Below are 17,082 nucleotides of genomic sequence, written 5' to 3' on the forward strand. Positions count from 1 at the left end.
GGAGATAAAATCAATGCACAGAAATCAGTCGCATTCCTATACACCAACAACAAGACAGAAGAGAGACAAATCAAGGATTCAATCCCATTTACAATTGCACCCAAAACCATAAGATACCTAGGAATAAATTTAACCAAAGAGGCAAAGGATCGGTACTCAGAAAACTATAAAATACTCATGAAAGAAATTGAAGAAGACACAAAGAAATGGAAAAATGTTCCATGCTCATGGATTGGGAGAACCAACATTGTGAAGATGTCAATGCTACCTAGGGCAATCTACACATTCAATGCAATCCCCATCCAAATACCATCCACTTTTTTCAAAGAAATGGAACAAATAATCCTAAAATTTGTATGGAACCAGAAGAGACCCAGAATAGCCAGAGGAATATTGAAAAAGAAAAGCAAAGCTGGCGGCATCACAATTCCGGACTTCCAGCTCTATTACAAAGCTGTCATCATCAAGACAGTATGGTACTGGCACAAAAACAGACACATAGATCAATGGAACAGAATAGAGAGCCCAGAAATGGACCCTCAACTCTATGGTCAACTTATCTTTGACAAAGCAGGAAAGAATGTCCAAAGGCAAAAAGACAGTCTCTTCAACAAATGGTGTTGGGAAAATTGGACAGCCACATGCAGAAGAATGAAACTGGACAATTTCCCTACACCACACACAAAAAATAGACTCCAAGTGGTTGAAAGACCTAAACGTGAGACAGGAGTCCATCCAAATCCTAAAGGAGAACACAGGTAGCAACCTCTTCAACCTCAGCCACAGCAACTTCTTCCTAGAAACATCGCCAAAAGCAAGGGAAGCAAGGGCAAAAATGAACCTTTGGGATTTCATCAAGATAAAAAGCTTTTGCACAGCAAAAGAAACAGTCCACAAAACCAAACGACAACCGACAGAATGGGAGAAAATATTTGCCAATGACATATCAGATAAAGGGTCAGTATCCAAAATCTATAAAGAACTTATCAAACTCAACACCCAAAGAACAAATAATCCAATCAAGAAATGGGCAGAAGACATGAACAGACATTTTTCCAAAGAACACATCCAAATGGCCAACAGACACATGAAAAAGTGCTCAACATCACTCGGCATCAGGGAAATCCAAATCAAAACCTCAATGAGATACCACCTCACACCCGTCAGAATGGCTAAAATTAACAAGTCAGGAAATGACAGATGTTGGTGGGGATGTGGAGAAAGGGGAACCCTCCTACACTGTTGGTGGGAATGCAAGCTGGTGCAACCCCTCTGGAAAACAGTATGGAGGTTCCTCAAACAGTTGAAAATAGAGCTACCATATGATCCAGTAATTGCACTCCTGGGTATTTACCCCAAAGATACAAATGTAGGGATCCGAAGGGGTACGTGCACCCCAATGTTTATAGCAGCCATGTCCACAATAGCCAAACTGTGGAAAGAGCCAAGATGTCCATCGACAGATGAATGGATAAAGAAGAGGTGGTATATATACACAATGGAATATTATGCAGCCATCAAAAGAAATGAGATCTTGCCATTTGCAATGATGTGGATGGAACTGGAGGGTGTTATGCTGAGTGAAATAAGTCAATCAGAGAAAGACATGTATCATATGACCTCACTGATATGAGGAATTCTTAATCTCAGGAAACAAACTGAGTGTTGCTGGAGTGGTGGGGGGTGGGAGGGATGGGGTGGCTGGGTGATAGGCATTGGGTAGGGTATGTGCTATGGTGAGTGCTGCGAATTGTGCAATACTGTTGAATCACAGTTCTGTACTTCTGAAACAAATAATGTAACATATGTTAAGAAAAAAGAAAAAGAAGAAGATAGCAGGAGGGGTAGAATGAAGGGGAGTAAGTCGGAGGGGGAGACGAACCATGAGAGACAATGGACTCTGAAAAACAAACTGAGGGTTCTAGAGGGGAGGGGTGTGGGTGGATGTGTTTCCCTGGTGAAGGGTATTAAAGAGGGCACATTCTGCGTGGAGCACTGGGTGTTATGCACAAACAATGAATCATGGAACACTACATCAAAAACTAATGATGTAATATATGGTGATTAACATAACAATAAAAAAAACTTCCCTAAAAACTGGAGTCCAGGGCCAGATGGCTTCCCATGTGAGTTCTACCAAACATTTAAAAAAGAAATAATACCTATTCTACTGAAGCTGCTTCAAAAAATAGAAATGGAAGGAAAACTTCCAAACTCTGTGTGTGGCCAGCATCACTTTGATCGGACAAAAATCCCATCAAAAAGGAGAATTACAGACCAATATCCCTGATGAACATGGATACCAAAAAACTCACCAAGATCCATAGGATCCAAAAGTACATGAAAAGGATTATTCACCACGACCAGGAGGGATTTATTCCTGGGATGCAAGACTGGTTCAACATTTGCAAATCAATCAACGTGATAGAGCACACTAATAAAAGAAAAGACAAGAACCATACAATCTTCTCAACTGATCCAGAAAAAGCATTTGACAAAATACAGCATCCTTTCATGATGAAAACTCTTCAAGGAATAGGGCTAGAGGGATCATACCTCAATATCATAAAAGCCATCTATGAAAAGCCCACAGCAAGTATCATTCTCAATGGGGAAAAGCTGAGAGCTTTTCCCTTAAGGTCAGGAACACAACCGGGATGCCCACTCTCACCACTATTGTTCAACATAGTACTAGATGTCCTAGCCTCAGCAACCAGACAACAAAAATAAATAAAAGGCATTCAAATTGACAAAGAAGTCAGACACTCTCTCATTGCAAATGAGATGATACTTTATGTGGAAAACCCAAAAGACCCCGCCCCAAATTACTAGAACTCATACAGCAATTCAGCAACGTGGCAGGATGCAAAATCAATGCACAGATCAGCTACATTTCTATACACTAACAAAATGCAACTGAAGAAAGAGCAATTAAGGAATCGATCCCATTTACAATAGCACCAAAATCCATTAGATACCTCAGAACAAACCTAACCAAAAAGGTAAAGGATCCATACTCTAGAAACTACAGAAAACTTATGAAAGAAATTGAGGAAGACATAAAGAGATGGAAAAACATTCCATGCTCATGGATTGGAAGAATAAACATGGTTAAAATGTCTATCCTGCCCAGAGCAATCTAGACTGGCAATGCAATCCCTATCCAAATAACACTGACATTTTTCACAGAGCTGGAACAAACAATCCTAAAATTTGTATGGAACAAAAAGGGCCCCAAATCACCAGGGGAATGTTGAAAAAGAAAACCAAAGCTGGGGGGCATCACAATGCCTAACTTTAAGCTATATACAAGTTGGTACAGCCACTTTGGAAAACAATGTGGAGGTGCCTCAGAAAATTAAAAATAGAGCTACCCTATGACGGAGCAATTGCACTCCTGGATATTTGCCCCAGAGACACAGATGTAGTGAAAAGAAGGGCCATATGCACCCCAATGTTCATAGCAGCAGTGTCCACAATAGCCAAACTGTGGAAAGAGCCGAGATGCCCTTCAATAGATGAATGGATAAAGAAGATGTGGTCCATATATACAATGGAATATTACTCAGCCATCAGAAAGGATGAATACCCAACTTTTACATCAGCATGGATGGGACTGGAGAAGATTATACTAAGTGAAATAAGTCAGGCAGAGAAAGTCAATTATCATATGGTTTCACTTATTTGTGGAACATAAGGAATAGAATGAAGGACATTAGAAGAAGGAAGGGAAAAATGAAGGAGGGAAAAACAGAGTGGGAGATGAACCATGAGAGACTATTGACTGGGAGAAACAAACTGAGGGTTTTAGAGGGGAGGTAAGTGGGGGGATGGGTTAGCCCATTGATGGATATTAAGGAGGGCACATATTGCATGGAGCACTGGGTGATATATGCAAACAGTGAATCATGGAACAATACATCAAAAACTAATGATGTATTGTATGGTGACTAACATAACATAATAAAATAAAATTTAAAAAATAAAACCTAAAAAAATTAAAATAAATTTAAAAAATAGCAAAATTGTCTTCCTCCTAACATAGGGAAATTACAGCACATACAATTTAAAACATGCCAACCCTCTTCCCAAAAGAGGATACAAGGTCCAATGCATCACTTTAAATATCTTGGGATGTCCTTAATCTCTCCTCTGGATAAGTAACACTGAACCTTAGATATCTTGCAAATCAAATACTGAAATATGGTAAATCACCATTAATGCATCTTACGTTAGATGGTAAGGAAATGAGAAGGTAGGAAAAAGGAAGGAATCGGTTAAAATACATACAAACATCATGCAAAATAAAGGACCCTCTTAGAATTCCACCCACCACACTTGACTAATCCAGTCTTCTTTGTGGAGCACTCATGGCAAACCCATGCATGGAATAGGATTCCAAGATTTGTGCTAGGTACTCAGGTTGCAAAGGAGACATAGTCCATGACCTTAAGATACATGAGACCATGGGGTGATGGTCTTTTTTTAAAGAATATATTTGAGGGAGAGAGAGAGCAGAAGCTGGGGGAGGGGCAGAGGGACAAGCAGACTCCCCGCTGAGCAGGGATTCCCCATGCAGGAGTCGATCCCAAGAACCAGGGATCATGACCTGAGCCCAGGGCAGATGCTTAACAACTGAGTCAGGCAGACGCACAAGAGATGTCTTCTTATACTGTAAATTCTTACGTAAAACCGTTTTGCTGTGCACAGGGCTGCCTCTTCCTCACCAGACAGGGTATGTGCCGTCTGTACCCACAGGACACAAGGCCATGAGCATGGGGCGGCCCGTCCTCACCAAGTGCTTAAAGCTGCTGTCCATGGTTCTACTATTCTTGTCCTGTGCAGCACAGTGATTACCCTTAATAAAAAAATTTTAGTTTTTTATTTAAGCCTAGGTCCCAGGCTGCATCCTGACGGCCCTCAAGGAAATCCCTCCTTCTTTCTCCTAGAGAATCTAAAAGGTTGTTCGTTCTCTGTGGACAGCCTGGGACTGGGCCACAGGGCAGGCCAGGGGGAGCCGATGGCCCACGATCCTCCGATGGGCGGGGGTCGTTCCAACCACACAGGCTCCCAGGGCAGGGCAGTCGGGGGCAAGGGCAGACCCTCCCACAGGCCGCCCAGCTCTGCTTCGGGGGTCACGGCGAGACCCGCTGAGGTTGTTGACATGCTTTCCGCTGGGTGTGGGGACCCGGGACACGGCACCCTTCAGATACGCCACCCTCCAAACATGCAATTAGACACAGATTATTTAGAGCCGAGGCATGGATGGAGCCAGAGGAGACAGGATTCTACTGGGAGGCCACCCTGCTGTGTGGACAGGGCAAGCCCAGGGCTGGTCCACAGGCTACGGGTGGGACAGTCTGCACCCACGCTGCAAGCTCGCGGGGCCACAAGGAGGAGCCCACCAGGGCTGGGGGCACCACAGGGCTCGGCTGAGAGCAGCTGAGACGGCTCTGCGGGGGGCGGGGGGAGGCAGCAAGCATATCCCTGCAGGAGGCACACAGCTAAGAGCATCCTGTGGAGGGGGGTTCCTGTGCTCTCCCTTGGGCCCCGGGCACCCACCACACCCCACCCCCATACACTCACGTGGGACACCCTTGGCTGGGTCCGGATTCCCCCCAGGGCCTCAGACAAAACCACCCAGAAGAAAAGGGAACTTCAGGAAGCAAGCCAAGCCTCTTGATTTCATTCCTGTTCTTAGTCTTCCTGGGGCTGCCTGGAGGCTAGGAAGCAGGGCTGTGGGCACAGAGCTCAGCCACGAGGAGCCACGTGTGTCTGGGGCCACAGCAGAGAGGAGGTGCGGTGCAGGGGCGAGCATGGCTGCAGGGGAGCGGCCCCCACGGCCCCAACCATGCTGAGTGCGGTCTGCATGGGGCCAAGACAGAGGGATTAAGATGGGGACAGAGAACCAGCTACAGGAGCTGAGGAACACCAGGCCCTCAGGACCCCATGGAGGGACTGGAGCAGGTGAGCCAGCATGGGGGAAGGCAGGCTGCCCGAAGACCATGGCACCTCCCAGGGCAGGGACGAGGGGGGCGTGGGAGGGGCTCACCCACACCAACACTGCTGGATACACCAGACGCTGACAAATGGGGACCAGGACTGGGACCTTCAAGGACCATGACGGGCATGATGGGCAGAAGCCTGAGGGTTGCCCTTCACCCCCTGTGCTGGGCGCCGGGGACGCGGCCAGCTTGAGCCACTGCAGGACCAGTGCCAACATGGACAGATGGGTCTGAGGTGAGGACACAGAAAGGGGCTGGCTCAGCACAGGGGAGGAGAAACCAGGTGGACTGAGGGTCCTGTCCAGGCCAAGGGAGCCGGCTCAAGCCTCAGGCCAGGGCCAGAGGTGTTGGCCATGAGGCCCTGGGCGGCACCAGATCAGCAGAAGATGAGCAGAGCAGACCAGGAGGGGCTGGTATGGCCCCCATGTGCTCAGAACCCAGACAGCAGACAGAGGCTGATCAGGGAGCTCAACATGCTACAGGAGTCAGCGGCTGAGGATCTTGGGCCAAACCTGGGCTAAAGGGTCTGGGACGGGCAGCAGAGGTGGAGCAGCCTTGGGACACACAGAAGTCTGGGGCAGAACTCAGGCACCTCTGGGAGGAGCATAGAGCAGGAGGGGCAGGGGCTGCACCAGGGGCTCAGGGGGACAGAGAGAGCTTGTGCAGGTGAGCGGGGGCAGGTGGTATAGACAGGGAGCATTAGGGGGCTGCCCCAGGGGCTCAGGGGAGCAGGCAGAGCCTGTGCAGGTGAGCAAGGGCAGGTGGGAGAGCAGGAGGGGAGGGGGGCTGCTGTGATCCATGAGCTCCAAGGACCAGGGACCAGCGGCTGTGAGTGAGCAGATACTGGAGGCCAACACAAGCAGGGGATGCCCCAGGAACTCAGGGGAGCAAGCAGACCTTGTGCAGGTGAGCAGGGGCAGGTGGGAGTGCAGGAGGGAAGGGGGACTACCCCAGGGGTTCAGGGGAGCAGACAGAGCTTCTGCAGGTGAGCAGGGGCAGGCAGGAGAGCAGGAGGGGAGAGGGGCTGCCCCAGGGGCTCAGGGGAGCAGCAGAGCCTGTGAAGGTGAGCAGGTGTAGGTGAGAGTAGGAGGGGTAGGGGGCTGCACCAGGGGCTCAGGGGAGCAGGTAGAGCCTGTGCAGGTGAGCAGGGGCAGTTGGGAGAGCAGGAGGGGTACGGGGCTGCCCCAGGGATTCAGGGGAACAGAGAGAGCTTGTGCAGGTAAGCGGGGGCAGGTGGTAGAGATGGAGAGCATTAGGGGCCTGCCCCAGGGGCTCAGGGGAGCAGGCAGAGCCTGTGCAGGTGAGCAGGGGCAGGCGGGAGAGCAGGAGGGGAGAGGGGCTGCCCCAGGGCTCAGGGGAGCTGACAGAGCTTGTGCAGCTGAGCAGGTGTAGGTGAGAGTAGGAGAGGTAGGGGGCTGCACCAGGGGCTCAGGGGAGCAGGTAGAGCCTGTGCAGGTGAGCAGGGGCAGTTGGGAGAGCAGGAGGGGTACGGGGCTGCCCCAGGGATTCAGAGGAACAGACAGCTTGTGCAGGTGAGCAGGGTCAGGTGTGAGTGCAGGAGGGATAGGGGGCTGCCCCAGGGGCTCAGGGGAACAGACAGAGCTTGTGCAGGTGAGCAGGGGCAGGTGGGAGAGCAGGAGGGGCAGGGGGCTGGCACCAGGGCTCGGGGGAGCAGACAGAGCTTGTGCAGGTGAGCAGGGGTATGTGGGGGAGCAGGAGAGGAAGGGGGGTGCCCCAGCGGCTCAGGGAGCAGACAGAGCTTGTGCAGGTGAGCAGGGGCAGGTGGGAGACCAGAAGTAGTAGGGGCCTGCCCCAGGGGCTCAGTGGAGCAGGCAGAGCCTGTTCAGGAGAGCAGGGGCAAGTGGGAGAGCAGGAGGGGAAGGGGGCTGCTCCAGGAGCTCAGGGGAGCAGACAGAGCTTGTGCAGGTGAGCAGGGGCAGGTGGGAGAGCAGGAGGGGCAGGGGGCTGCCCCAGGGGCTCAGGGGAGCAGACAGAGCTTGTGCAGGTGAGCAGGGGCAGGTGGGAGAGCAGGAGGGGAGGGGGGCTGCCGCAGCGGCTCAGGGGAGCAGGTAGAGCCTGTGGAGGTGAGCAGGGGCAGGTGAGAGCAGGAGGGGACAAGGGCTGCCCCAGGGGCCCGGGGGAGCAGGTAGAGCCTGTGCAGGTGAGCAGGGGCAGTTTGGAGACCAGGAGTAGGGGGCTGCCTCAGGGGCTTATAGGAGCAAACATGGCCTGTGCGCATGAGCAGGGGTAGGCAGGAGAGCAGGAGGGGAGAGGGGCTGCCCCAGGGGCTCAGGGGAGCAGACAGAGCTTGAGCAGGTGAGCAAGGCCTAGTGGGAGAGCAGGAGGGGTAGGGGGATGCCCCAGCGGCTCAGGGGAGCAGACAGAGCTTGTGCAGGTGAGCAGGGGCAGGTGAGAGCAGGAGGGGAGAGGGGCTGCCCCAGGTGCTCAGGGGAGCAGACAGAGCTTGTGCAGGTGAGCAAGGCCTAGTGGGAGAGCAGGAGGGTAAGGGGTCTGCGCCAGGGCTCAGGGGAGCAGACAGAGCTTCTGCAGATAAGCAGGGGCAGGGGAGAGCAGGAACCATAGGGGGCTGCACCAGGGGTTCAGGGGAGCAGGTAGAGCCTGTGCAGGTGAGCAGGGGCAGGTGGGAGAGCAGGAGGAGTAGGGGGCTGCCTCAGGGCCTTAGAGGAGTAGGCATGGCCTGTGCGGGTGAGCAGGGGCAGGCGGGAGAGCAGGACGGGAGAAGGGCTGCCCCAGCGGCTCAAGGGAGCAGGTAGAGCCTGTGCAGGTGAGCAGGGGCAGGTGGGAGAGCAGGAGGGGAAGGGGGCTGCACCAGGGGCTCAGGGGAGCAGGTAGAGCCTGTGCAGGTGAGCAGGGGCAGGTGGGAGAGCAGGAGGAGTAGGGGGCTGCCTCAGGGCCTTAGAGGAGTAGGCATGGCCTGTGCGGGTGAGCAGGGGCAGGCGGGAGAGCAGGACGGGAGAAGGGCTGCCCCAGCGGCTCAAGGGAGCAGGTAGAGCCTGTGCAGGTGAGCAGGGGCAGGTGGGAGAGCAGGAGGGGAAGGGGGCTGCACCAGGGGCTCAGGGGAGCAGGTAGAGCCTGTGCAGGTGAGCAGGGGCAGGTGAGAGCAGGAGGGGAAGGGGGCTGCCCCGGGGCTCAGGGGAGCAGGCCGAGCTTCTCAGGTCAGCAGGGGCCTGGGACCCAGGAGGGGCAGAGGCTTCCCCAGGAGCTCCGGGGATGAAGGGCGGGACTGAGCTAGCTGGAGCTCTGGACTAGGTGGGAGCTGAGCAGGTGCAGCCTATAGATACAACGGAGGGCTCTGGCCCAGGGGTGCGTCCCTGCACATGGGGGACAGGGTGAGGGGCTGGCCCGGGGGGACACGTTAGGGTGGAGACTGGAGCCTGGGTGGGAATGTCTCTGGGGTGGAAGGGTCAGCGGTAGTCACCTTTGAGGGGCCGAGGGGGGCCAAGGTCTTCTGGCCAGGGGCACGAGCCCTGTTCTGGAGGCTCATGGGGACGAGGAACAGAAGAGGTGGACATGCCTCAGCCAGGCGGGGAGCCACAGGGCAGCGGCCCCAGTGGAGGAGAGAGCAAGGGGCCCGATCAGAGCTTGAGGCAGGGCTGCCGGCCTGGGGTGTGGGTGGGAGGGGACACCAGACAGGTTCCTCCGCCTTAGCAGAGGGGACCAGGGTCAGAGGGGATAGGCCTGGCTGGGTTTGGGGGGCTGAGCTGCCCTGCGGTGCTGGCACCCTGCACGGAGCACAGCCAGGGCAGGGCAAGTCCCCCCCACGCTGAGGGGCATTCAGGCTCAGGAACGACGTGGGCTGAAGGAGGACTCTGGGAGAGCAAGGAGCTGAACAGGCCCCAGAGCAGGGGTGGCCACGCCAGAGGCACGGGCTGGGAGGGGCCCTGGTGAGCTCAGGAAGCCAGGCCAGGAAGGCCTGAGGAGGGTCCAGTGTGTTTGGGGCAGGGACGGGGGCCAGGGCTGCTTGGCTGCAGGACGACCCAGAAGTCGTGAGGCCTGGAGGGCAGTTGGCGGGCCTTGTTGCGGGCTCTGGGCTGAGGGGCATGGGCAGCGGTGGACGTTCCTGCTGGTCCAAGGCACAACCAGGCCAGGACAGCGTGGCAGTGGACCTAGGAGAATAGCAGGAGCCGGCTGGGACCAGGGGCCACAGGGCAGGGCTCAGACAGAGGGCTCGGTCAGGCTGGACACCCAGAGGAAGCCTGCGGCCCAGGGGGACCCTGACCCAGGTGGTCACCCAGCGCTGACCAAGCTCATGAGTCCAGCACCTGTGGCCGCAGAGAGCTAGGCCAGGCAGCTGGTCTGCACACGGCCAGGAAGCACATGGGCACTGGGCCCGGGGGCACCCCAGCCCGGGCACCTGCTGTCCTGCCCCGACCCTGGCAGGGGTGAGAGCCTGGTGGTCACACAGCCTCCTCTCTTGCAGCCTCCACCACGGCCCCATCGGTGTTCCCACTGGCCCCCAGCTGCGGGACCACATCCGGCTCCACAGTGGCCCTGGCCTGCCTGGTGTCCGGCTACTTCCCCGAGCCCGTGACTGTGTCCTGGAACTCCGGCTCCTTGACCAGTGGTGTGCACACCTTCCCGTCCGTCCTGCAGTCCTCAGGGCTCTACTCTCGCAGCAGCATGGTGACAGTGCCCTCCAGCAGGTGGCCCAGTGACACCATCACCTGCACCGTGGCCCACCCGGCTAGTAGCACCAACATTGTCAAGCCAGGTGAGAGGACGGGCTTCAGAGAGGGCGTCCACTGGGAGACAGGCCAGGTCAGCTGGCCCGCCTCGACCCCAGGGCACAAGGGAAGCACTGCTGTCTCCCCCATCTGAAGGCCTCCCAATTGTGGAAGGAGGTCCTCTGGGTGTTGCTGCCTGGTCCACTGTGACCACAGGCAGTTTACCCCACTCCAGTCCCCTACACCCACCCGAAACTATGCCTACTCCAGACACCCAGTAACGACCACTCTGCTCTCTCTGCAGTGCCCAAACCAAAGGATGACACCCGATGTAAGGAATGTCCCAAATGTCCAGGTGAGTCAGCAGGAGCTTGCAGTCCACCCAAAGCAGATGGCCAGCATCCAGCCACAGCTTGGTTGGGGGAATGGATGTTCAAGAGAAAGCCCATCCACGTGCTGACCCCTGCTCTCTGTCTCCCTTATTAGTCCCTGAATCTCTGGGAGGACCTTCAGTCTTCATCTTCCCCCCAAAACCCAAGGACACCCTCTCCATTTCCCGAACCCCCGAAGTCACTTGCATGGTGGTGGACCTGGAAGACCCTGAGGTCCAGATCAGCTGGTTCATGGGTGACCAGGAGGTCCGCACGGCCAAGACAAAGGTGCCTGAGGAGCAGTTCAACAGCACCTACCGTGTGGTCAGTGTCCTCCCCATCGTGCACCAGGACTGGCTCAAGGGGAAGGAGTTCAAGTGCAAGGTCAACAACAAAGCCCTCCCATCCCCCATCGAGAGGACCATCTCCAAGGCCAGAGGTGTGCAGCAGGGTGAGGGGTGCAGGGGTGGGGGGTGCATGGAGTGTTGAGTGGGGCTTTGCAGACCAAGTGCAGCCCTCCACCCTGTAAGTGACCATCTGTGCTGACCTCTGACCCCACAGGGCAGGCCCATCAGCCCAATGTGTACGTCCTGCCCCCATCCCGGGATGAGATGAACAAGAACACAGTCAGCGTGACCTGCCTGGTCAAAGACTTCTACCCATCTGAGGTTGATGTCGACTGGCAGAGCAATGGCCAGCAGATGCCAGAAAGCAGTATCCGAACAACCCCACCCCAACTGGATGCAGATGGGACCTACTTCCTCTACAGCAAGCTCTCGGTGGACAAGAACCGCTGGCAGCGGGGAGAGGTCATCACGTGTGTGGTATTGCATGAAGCTCTACACAACCACCACACACAGAAATCCATCTCCCAGTCTCCGGGTAAATGAGAAACGCGCCCGGTACCCCAGCAAGCCCCCACCCATGGGCTCTCAGGGTCCCACAAGGACGCCAGAGCCCCCACCCCTGTGTACATACCTCCCGGGCAGGCATCCCTGCATGAAATAAAGCACCCAGCACTGCCCTGGGACTCTGCGATGCTGTCATGGTTCTTTCTGAGGCAGAGCTCAGGACCCCCGGACCTCTGGGTGGCACAGACAGGCCTAGCTCCAAGGCCAAGGGGTCACCATTGGTGGGAGAGAGCGAGTCCCATGGGGGCATGGTCCCCGAGTGGGCAGGTCTTCACGGGCTGCCACAGGATGTGGGCAGGAGTTGCCTGGGCAGGAGTTGCCTGAGCAGGAGTGGGGACTTTGCCAGAGGTGGCAGCCACTCTGGGCCGTCCCTCCAGTCAGAAACTACCCAGGGCTGGAGGGTATGGACCTGGATTGCAGAAGCCCCTCCAGAGCCCTCAGGGAAATGAGCACACAGTCCTACCCAACTCTGTACCAACCCAAGTTGTGGGACCCTGGCCTGTCCTCCACCCTAGGCTCCCTGGGCCTCCTGAGACCCTGCGTGGTAGCTCTGTGCCCCTGCAAGAGCCATGCCTGACCCGTGTGTGGGGACAGGCCCTCCTTTGCCCTCAGGCACTCCACGAACAGGCCCCCTCCCTCCCTCACATGCAGGGGTTTGGCCCGGTTTCATCCTGCCTGAGGCCAGGCCTGTCCACTCCTGAGCACACTCATCCCCGTGCCCCAAAGGGGCAGAGGCAGGTGGCCCTGAGTGCCCAGGGGAAGGACCATCCCAGATGCCCTCTTGGATGCTGAGTCCAGACCCACTGAAAAGAAGCCTGTCCCGCTGAGCAATGCCACCTTCACTCACACACATGCTTGTATATGCACACACATGCATACACATGTGTGTGTGCACAGTCACACACATGTACATGCACACACGTGCTTGCAAACGCACACACGCACACGTGTACATACACACACGGGCCTTAAACGCTGGGCCTCACACCGGACAGCCTCCATGAGCCCAGAGCAGAGCGGGTCCTGGGAACCCTCAGCGTGCACACTAGCCTGGTCCCCATCCCCTCCAACACCCACCAGCTGCTCAGCAGCTCATCCACACACTGACCACACTGACCAGCCCTCCTCTGCCCCAGGGCACCTGCGACCCCTCCCAATATCCACGAAACCCCCACACCCAGCTTGTCCTGACGCTGCCACACACTTGTATTCTAGGACACTCCCCGACACTGACCAGCCCTTCCCCGGACTCTGCTGACCCTCCCACCCTCTGGACCTGGCCCCCAGGGGAATGTGTGTCGGTCAGGGTGCCTTCCCCCAGGAGGGCCCCAGCACAGGGCACAGCAGAGAAGGAGGGGGTCCCCCTGGCCAGGCCCAAGCTGGGGAGCTGGGGGTTGCTGAGGCTGGCACCTGACGTTGCAGAGGGCTGTGACTGTCCCCCAGGGAATGAGCCCAATGGGCAGGCACGGCACTGACCACCCCTTTCCTGTCCAGAGCTGCTCCTGGACGACAGCTGTGCCGAGGACCAGGATGGGGAGCTGGATGGGCTGTGGACCACCATCTCAATCTTCATCACCCTCTTCCTGCTCAGCGTGTGCTACAGCGCCACCGTGACCCTCTTCAAGGTGGGCGTCCCCACATGTACCTTCAGTGCGGCCTGCTGTCCCCACGCTGTCCCCCATGCTGTCCCCAGGCTGTCCGCAGGCTGTCCCCATGCTGGACCCATGCTGTCCCCACGGGTTCCCCAGGCTGTCCCCAGGCTGTCCCCATGCTGTCCCCAGGCTGGACCCATGCTGTCCCCACACTGTCCCCAGGCTGGACCCATGCTGTCCCCACGCTGTCCCGAGGCTGTCCCCAGGCTGGACCCACGCTATCCTCATGCTGACCCTTCACTGTCCCCACACTTTCTCTACTGTCCTCACGCTGTCCCCACATTGACCCAAAATGATCCCCATGCTGTGCCCATGCTGTCTGATGCTGTCCCGACCCTGTCCCCATGCTGTACCCTTGATGTCCCCATGCTGTCCCCATGCTGTCCACGCACCGTCCCCTCTCTTTCCCCACACTATCAACACGCTATCACACACATTGTCCCCATGCTGTCCGCACACTGACCCACAGTGATCCCCACGGTGTCCCCACGCTCTCCCCAGGCTGGACGCATACAGTCCCCATGCTGTCCCCACACTGACCACACATTGTCCCCACACTATGCCCAGCTGGCCCCACACTGCCCCCATGCTGTCCCCTCACTTTCCACATACTGTCCCCACGGTGTCCCACTGGTATCCCCATGCTGACCTCACACTGTCCCCACACAATGGCCCGCTATGCCCATGCCATCCCCACACTGTCCCCACACGGTCTCCACAGTGTTCCCACGCTGCACCCACAGTCCCCACACTGTCCCCATATATTCAGCTCTCTGTCCCTGAGCTGTCCCCTCACAGTCCCCATGCTGTCCCCACACTGACCACACACTCTCCCCACACTGTCCCCATACTATTCCCACACGGGCCCCTCTGTGTCCCCACACTGTCCCTATCACCACATTGTCCCCACCCTCTCCTCACACTGTCCATATGCTGTCCTCAACCATCCCTTCACTAAAGCCCACTGTCCCAACATTGTCCCCACGCTGACCCCATGCTGTCCCCACGTCGTCCTCACGTTCTCCCCATACTGTCCAAACACCATCACCTCATTGTGGCCAGCTTTCCTCATGCTGTCCCCTCACCATCAACTCACTATGGCCCACTGCCCCCACGCTGTCCCCATACTGTTTCTTCACTGACCCAAGGCCATTCCCACATTGTCCCCACACTGATATCTAGCTGTCCGCACCCTGTCCCCGTGCTGAACCCACGCTGTCCCCACACTGACACCACACTGTCCCCTGAATGTCCACATGCCATTCCTTTGCATCCCCATGCTGTTCCCACGCTGTCCCCTCACTGTCCCCATGCTGTCCCCATACTATCTCCTCCCTCTCCCCATGCTGACTCCACACTGTCCCCATGCTGTACTTATACCATACTCTCACTGCAGCCTGTTGTCCCCATGCTCTCCCCACCTTGACGACATGCTGTCCCCACACTGACCCCACACTGTCCCCACACTTTCTCATGCAGTACTCACACTGTACCCACACTATGGCCCACTGTCCCCACACTGTCCCTACACTGCCTTTTTGCTTTCCCATATTGTCCCCACTCTGTCCCCATGATGTCCCCACACTGACCAAACACTAGCCCCACACTATTGGTACACTGTCCCCATGCTGTCCCCTTGCTTTCCCCATATTGTCCCCACCCTGTCCCACACTGTCTCCTCTACTCGCTGTCCCCTTGCTTTCCCCATATTGTCCCCACTCTGTCCCCACACTGTCTCCTCTACTCGCTGTCCCCTTGCTGTCCGCATGCCATCCCCACCAGGAGCCCCGCACACTACAGTGGTCCCGGGTGTGGGGGGCAGGCCCTGGTGGGAGGCGGTCCTTCGGGCTCCAGGCCGCACTCACTCCCTTGCCCGCCTGCTGCAGGTGAAGTGGATCTTCTCCTCGGTGGTGGAGCTGAAGCGCACGATCGTGCCCGACTACAGGAACATGATCGGACAGGGGGCCTAGGGCCAGCCCTCTTGGGCGGGTGTCCAGGGTTTCCCTCGACCCCACGCAGGAACCGGGTGAATCCGTTCATGCGGCTTGGCTTGCTGCCAGGCCTGCTCTTCTGCCCTCCCCCCTCGCCACCCTCTGAACTCACAGCCACCCTGGGCCTGCACCTCCACCCTCTGGGCTCGTGGACTCCGTGGGCTGCATCTTGCCCCTGAACCCCCGTTTGGAGACTCAATGCGACAGCCGGCTGTGCCCCCAACCCGAGCTGATGAACACCTGCTGACCCCTCCTCAGTAGCCACCAAGATAGTGCTGGGGCCCTGTGGACACTGAGGCATCAGGGTAGGATGGTCCTCACCAGGACGGCCCCGGGGTTGGTGTGCAAAGTCATCCTGGAGAAGGTGGAGGGCTCGTGATCCTAGTGTCTGTCTGGGCAGGGCCCGGCCTCTGTGCAAACCCCATCCAGGCCAGGCTCCAGAAGGCAGGACATCCCCAGAGCAGGCAGGTTGTCTCAGATCCTGAGGAAGCTACGGACCACCGTCACCCCACAGAAAAGTTTCCAATGTGCTGAGAATGGTCAGTCAGAACTTCTCCACCAGCGGAGACCATGCAGAGAAGGGCCCAGGCCTTTGGCCACTGCAGAAGCCCACCAGGGGCAGGGTGGCACCATCTGGGGAAGGAGTGATGGCAACCAGTTTGGCCTCCTGAAGAGGGCCTGGTGACCTGGTCCCAAGGTGGGTGGGATGCAGCCTCAGTGGACAGAGATGGATGGGTGCTGGGAGGCCAGGACAGCAGGCCCAGCCTGCACCATCCTATGGCCAGGACCCAAGTCATGCTGAGAAGGAATGCCTGCTTGCTCCTGGAAGCTGGGGGCAGAGACAAGATGACCAGAGAGAGCCCCTATGGCCTTAGGGCCTGAGCCAGGTGGACCCCTAGGCCTGGTTCTCCACCAGTCTTTGAGAGAGTGCCAGGTCAGATCCCCTACATGGGAGATGGCTGGGCAAGGGAGGAGAAGAAGAGACCCCATGCCCCTTAGGAGAGAATGTGCACCCATCACTCAAAGGAAACCCACTATTGTAGCTTGGGTAGCTTGTTTCTTCTTTTGAAGTTTCTGGAGCACAATAATGTCCTTTACTGTTTCTTCTCTTCTTCTTCGATGACAATAAACTATCCTGAAAAGTTCCATAACTCGCTGGGGAAAGTCTTCCTCTGTTGATGTGCCTGGTGAAATCCCAGCCTGGCCATGCTGTGCATCTCCCGCCATAGGGGGCCAGGACCCCATAGCCCTGGAGGATCCCAGTGGGTGAGGAAGGCAGCGGGAAGAGTGCACGGCCAGGGATCACCTGGGGCTGGGTGCAGGAGGGATCGCCATCCCTGGCCACGGCCAGAAGCAAGAAGCATGTGGTGGATGTGTATTAGTCAGGATGGGCAGCCAGACAAAAGAGCCACAGTCTGGCAGCTTCAACCACACACGTTTCTGTTTTCACAACCCTGGGAATTAGCA

At 56.5% G+C, this 17,082-nt stretch overlaps 1 gene segment (V, D, J or C); it reads left to right on the top strand.

Annotated features, from left to right (window-relative positions):
- Positions 1-6,847: 6,847 nt before the first annotated feature.
- On the top strand, positions 6,848-16,766 carry LOC114202517 (immunoglobulin heavy constant gamma 1-like). The segment is given in 7 exon segments: positions 6,848-6,911; positions 10,447-10,737; positions 10,995-11,045; positions 11,177-11,500; positions 11,623-11,943; positions 13,467-13,597; positions 15,511-16,766. Coding segments are annotated over 7 exon segments (1,242 nt in total).
- Positions 16,767-17,082: the final 316 nt, after the last annotated feature.

Source organism: Eumetopias jubatus, unplaced genomic scaffold (assembly GCF_037043125.1).
Source record: "Eumetopias jubatus isolate StellerSeaLion01/CBP00866 unplaced genomic scaffold, mEumJub1_p1.0 scaffold_7, whole genome shotgun sequence".
NCBI lineage: Eukaryota > Metazoa > Chordata > Mammalia > Carnivora > Otariidae > Eumetopias > Eumetopias jubatus.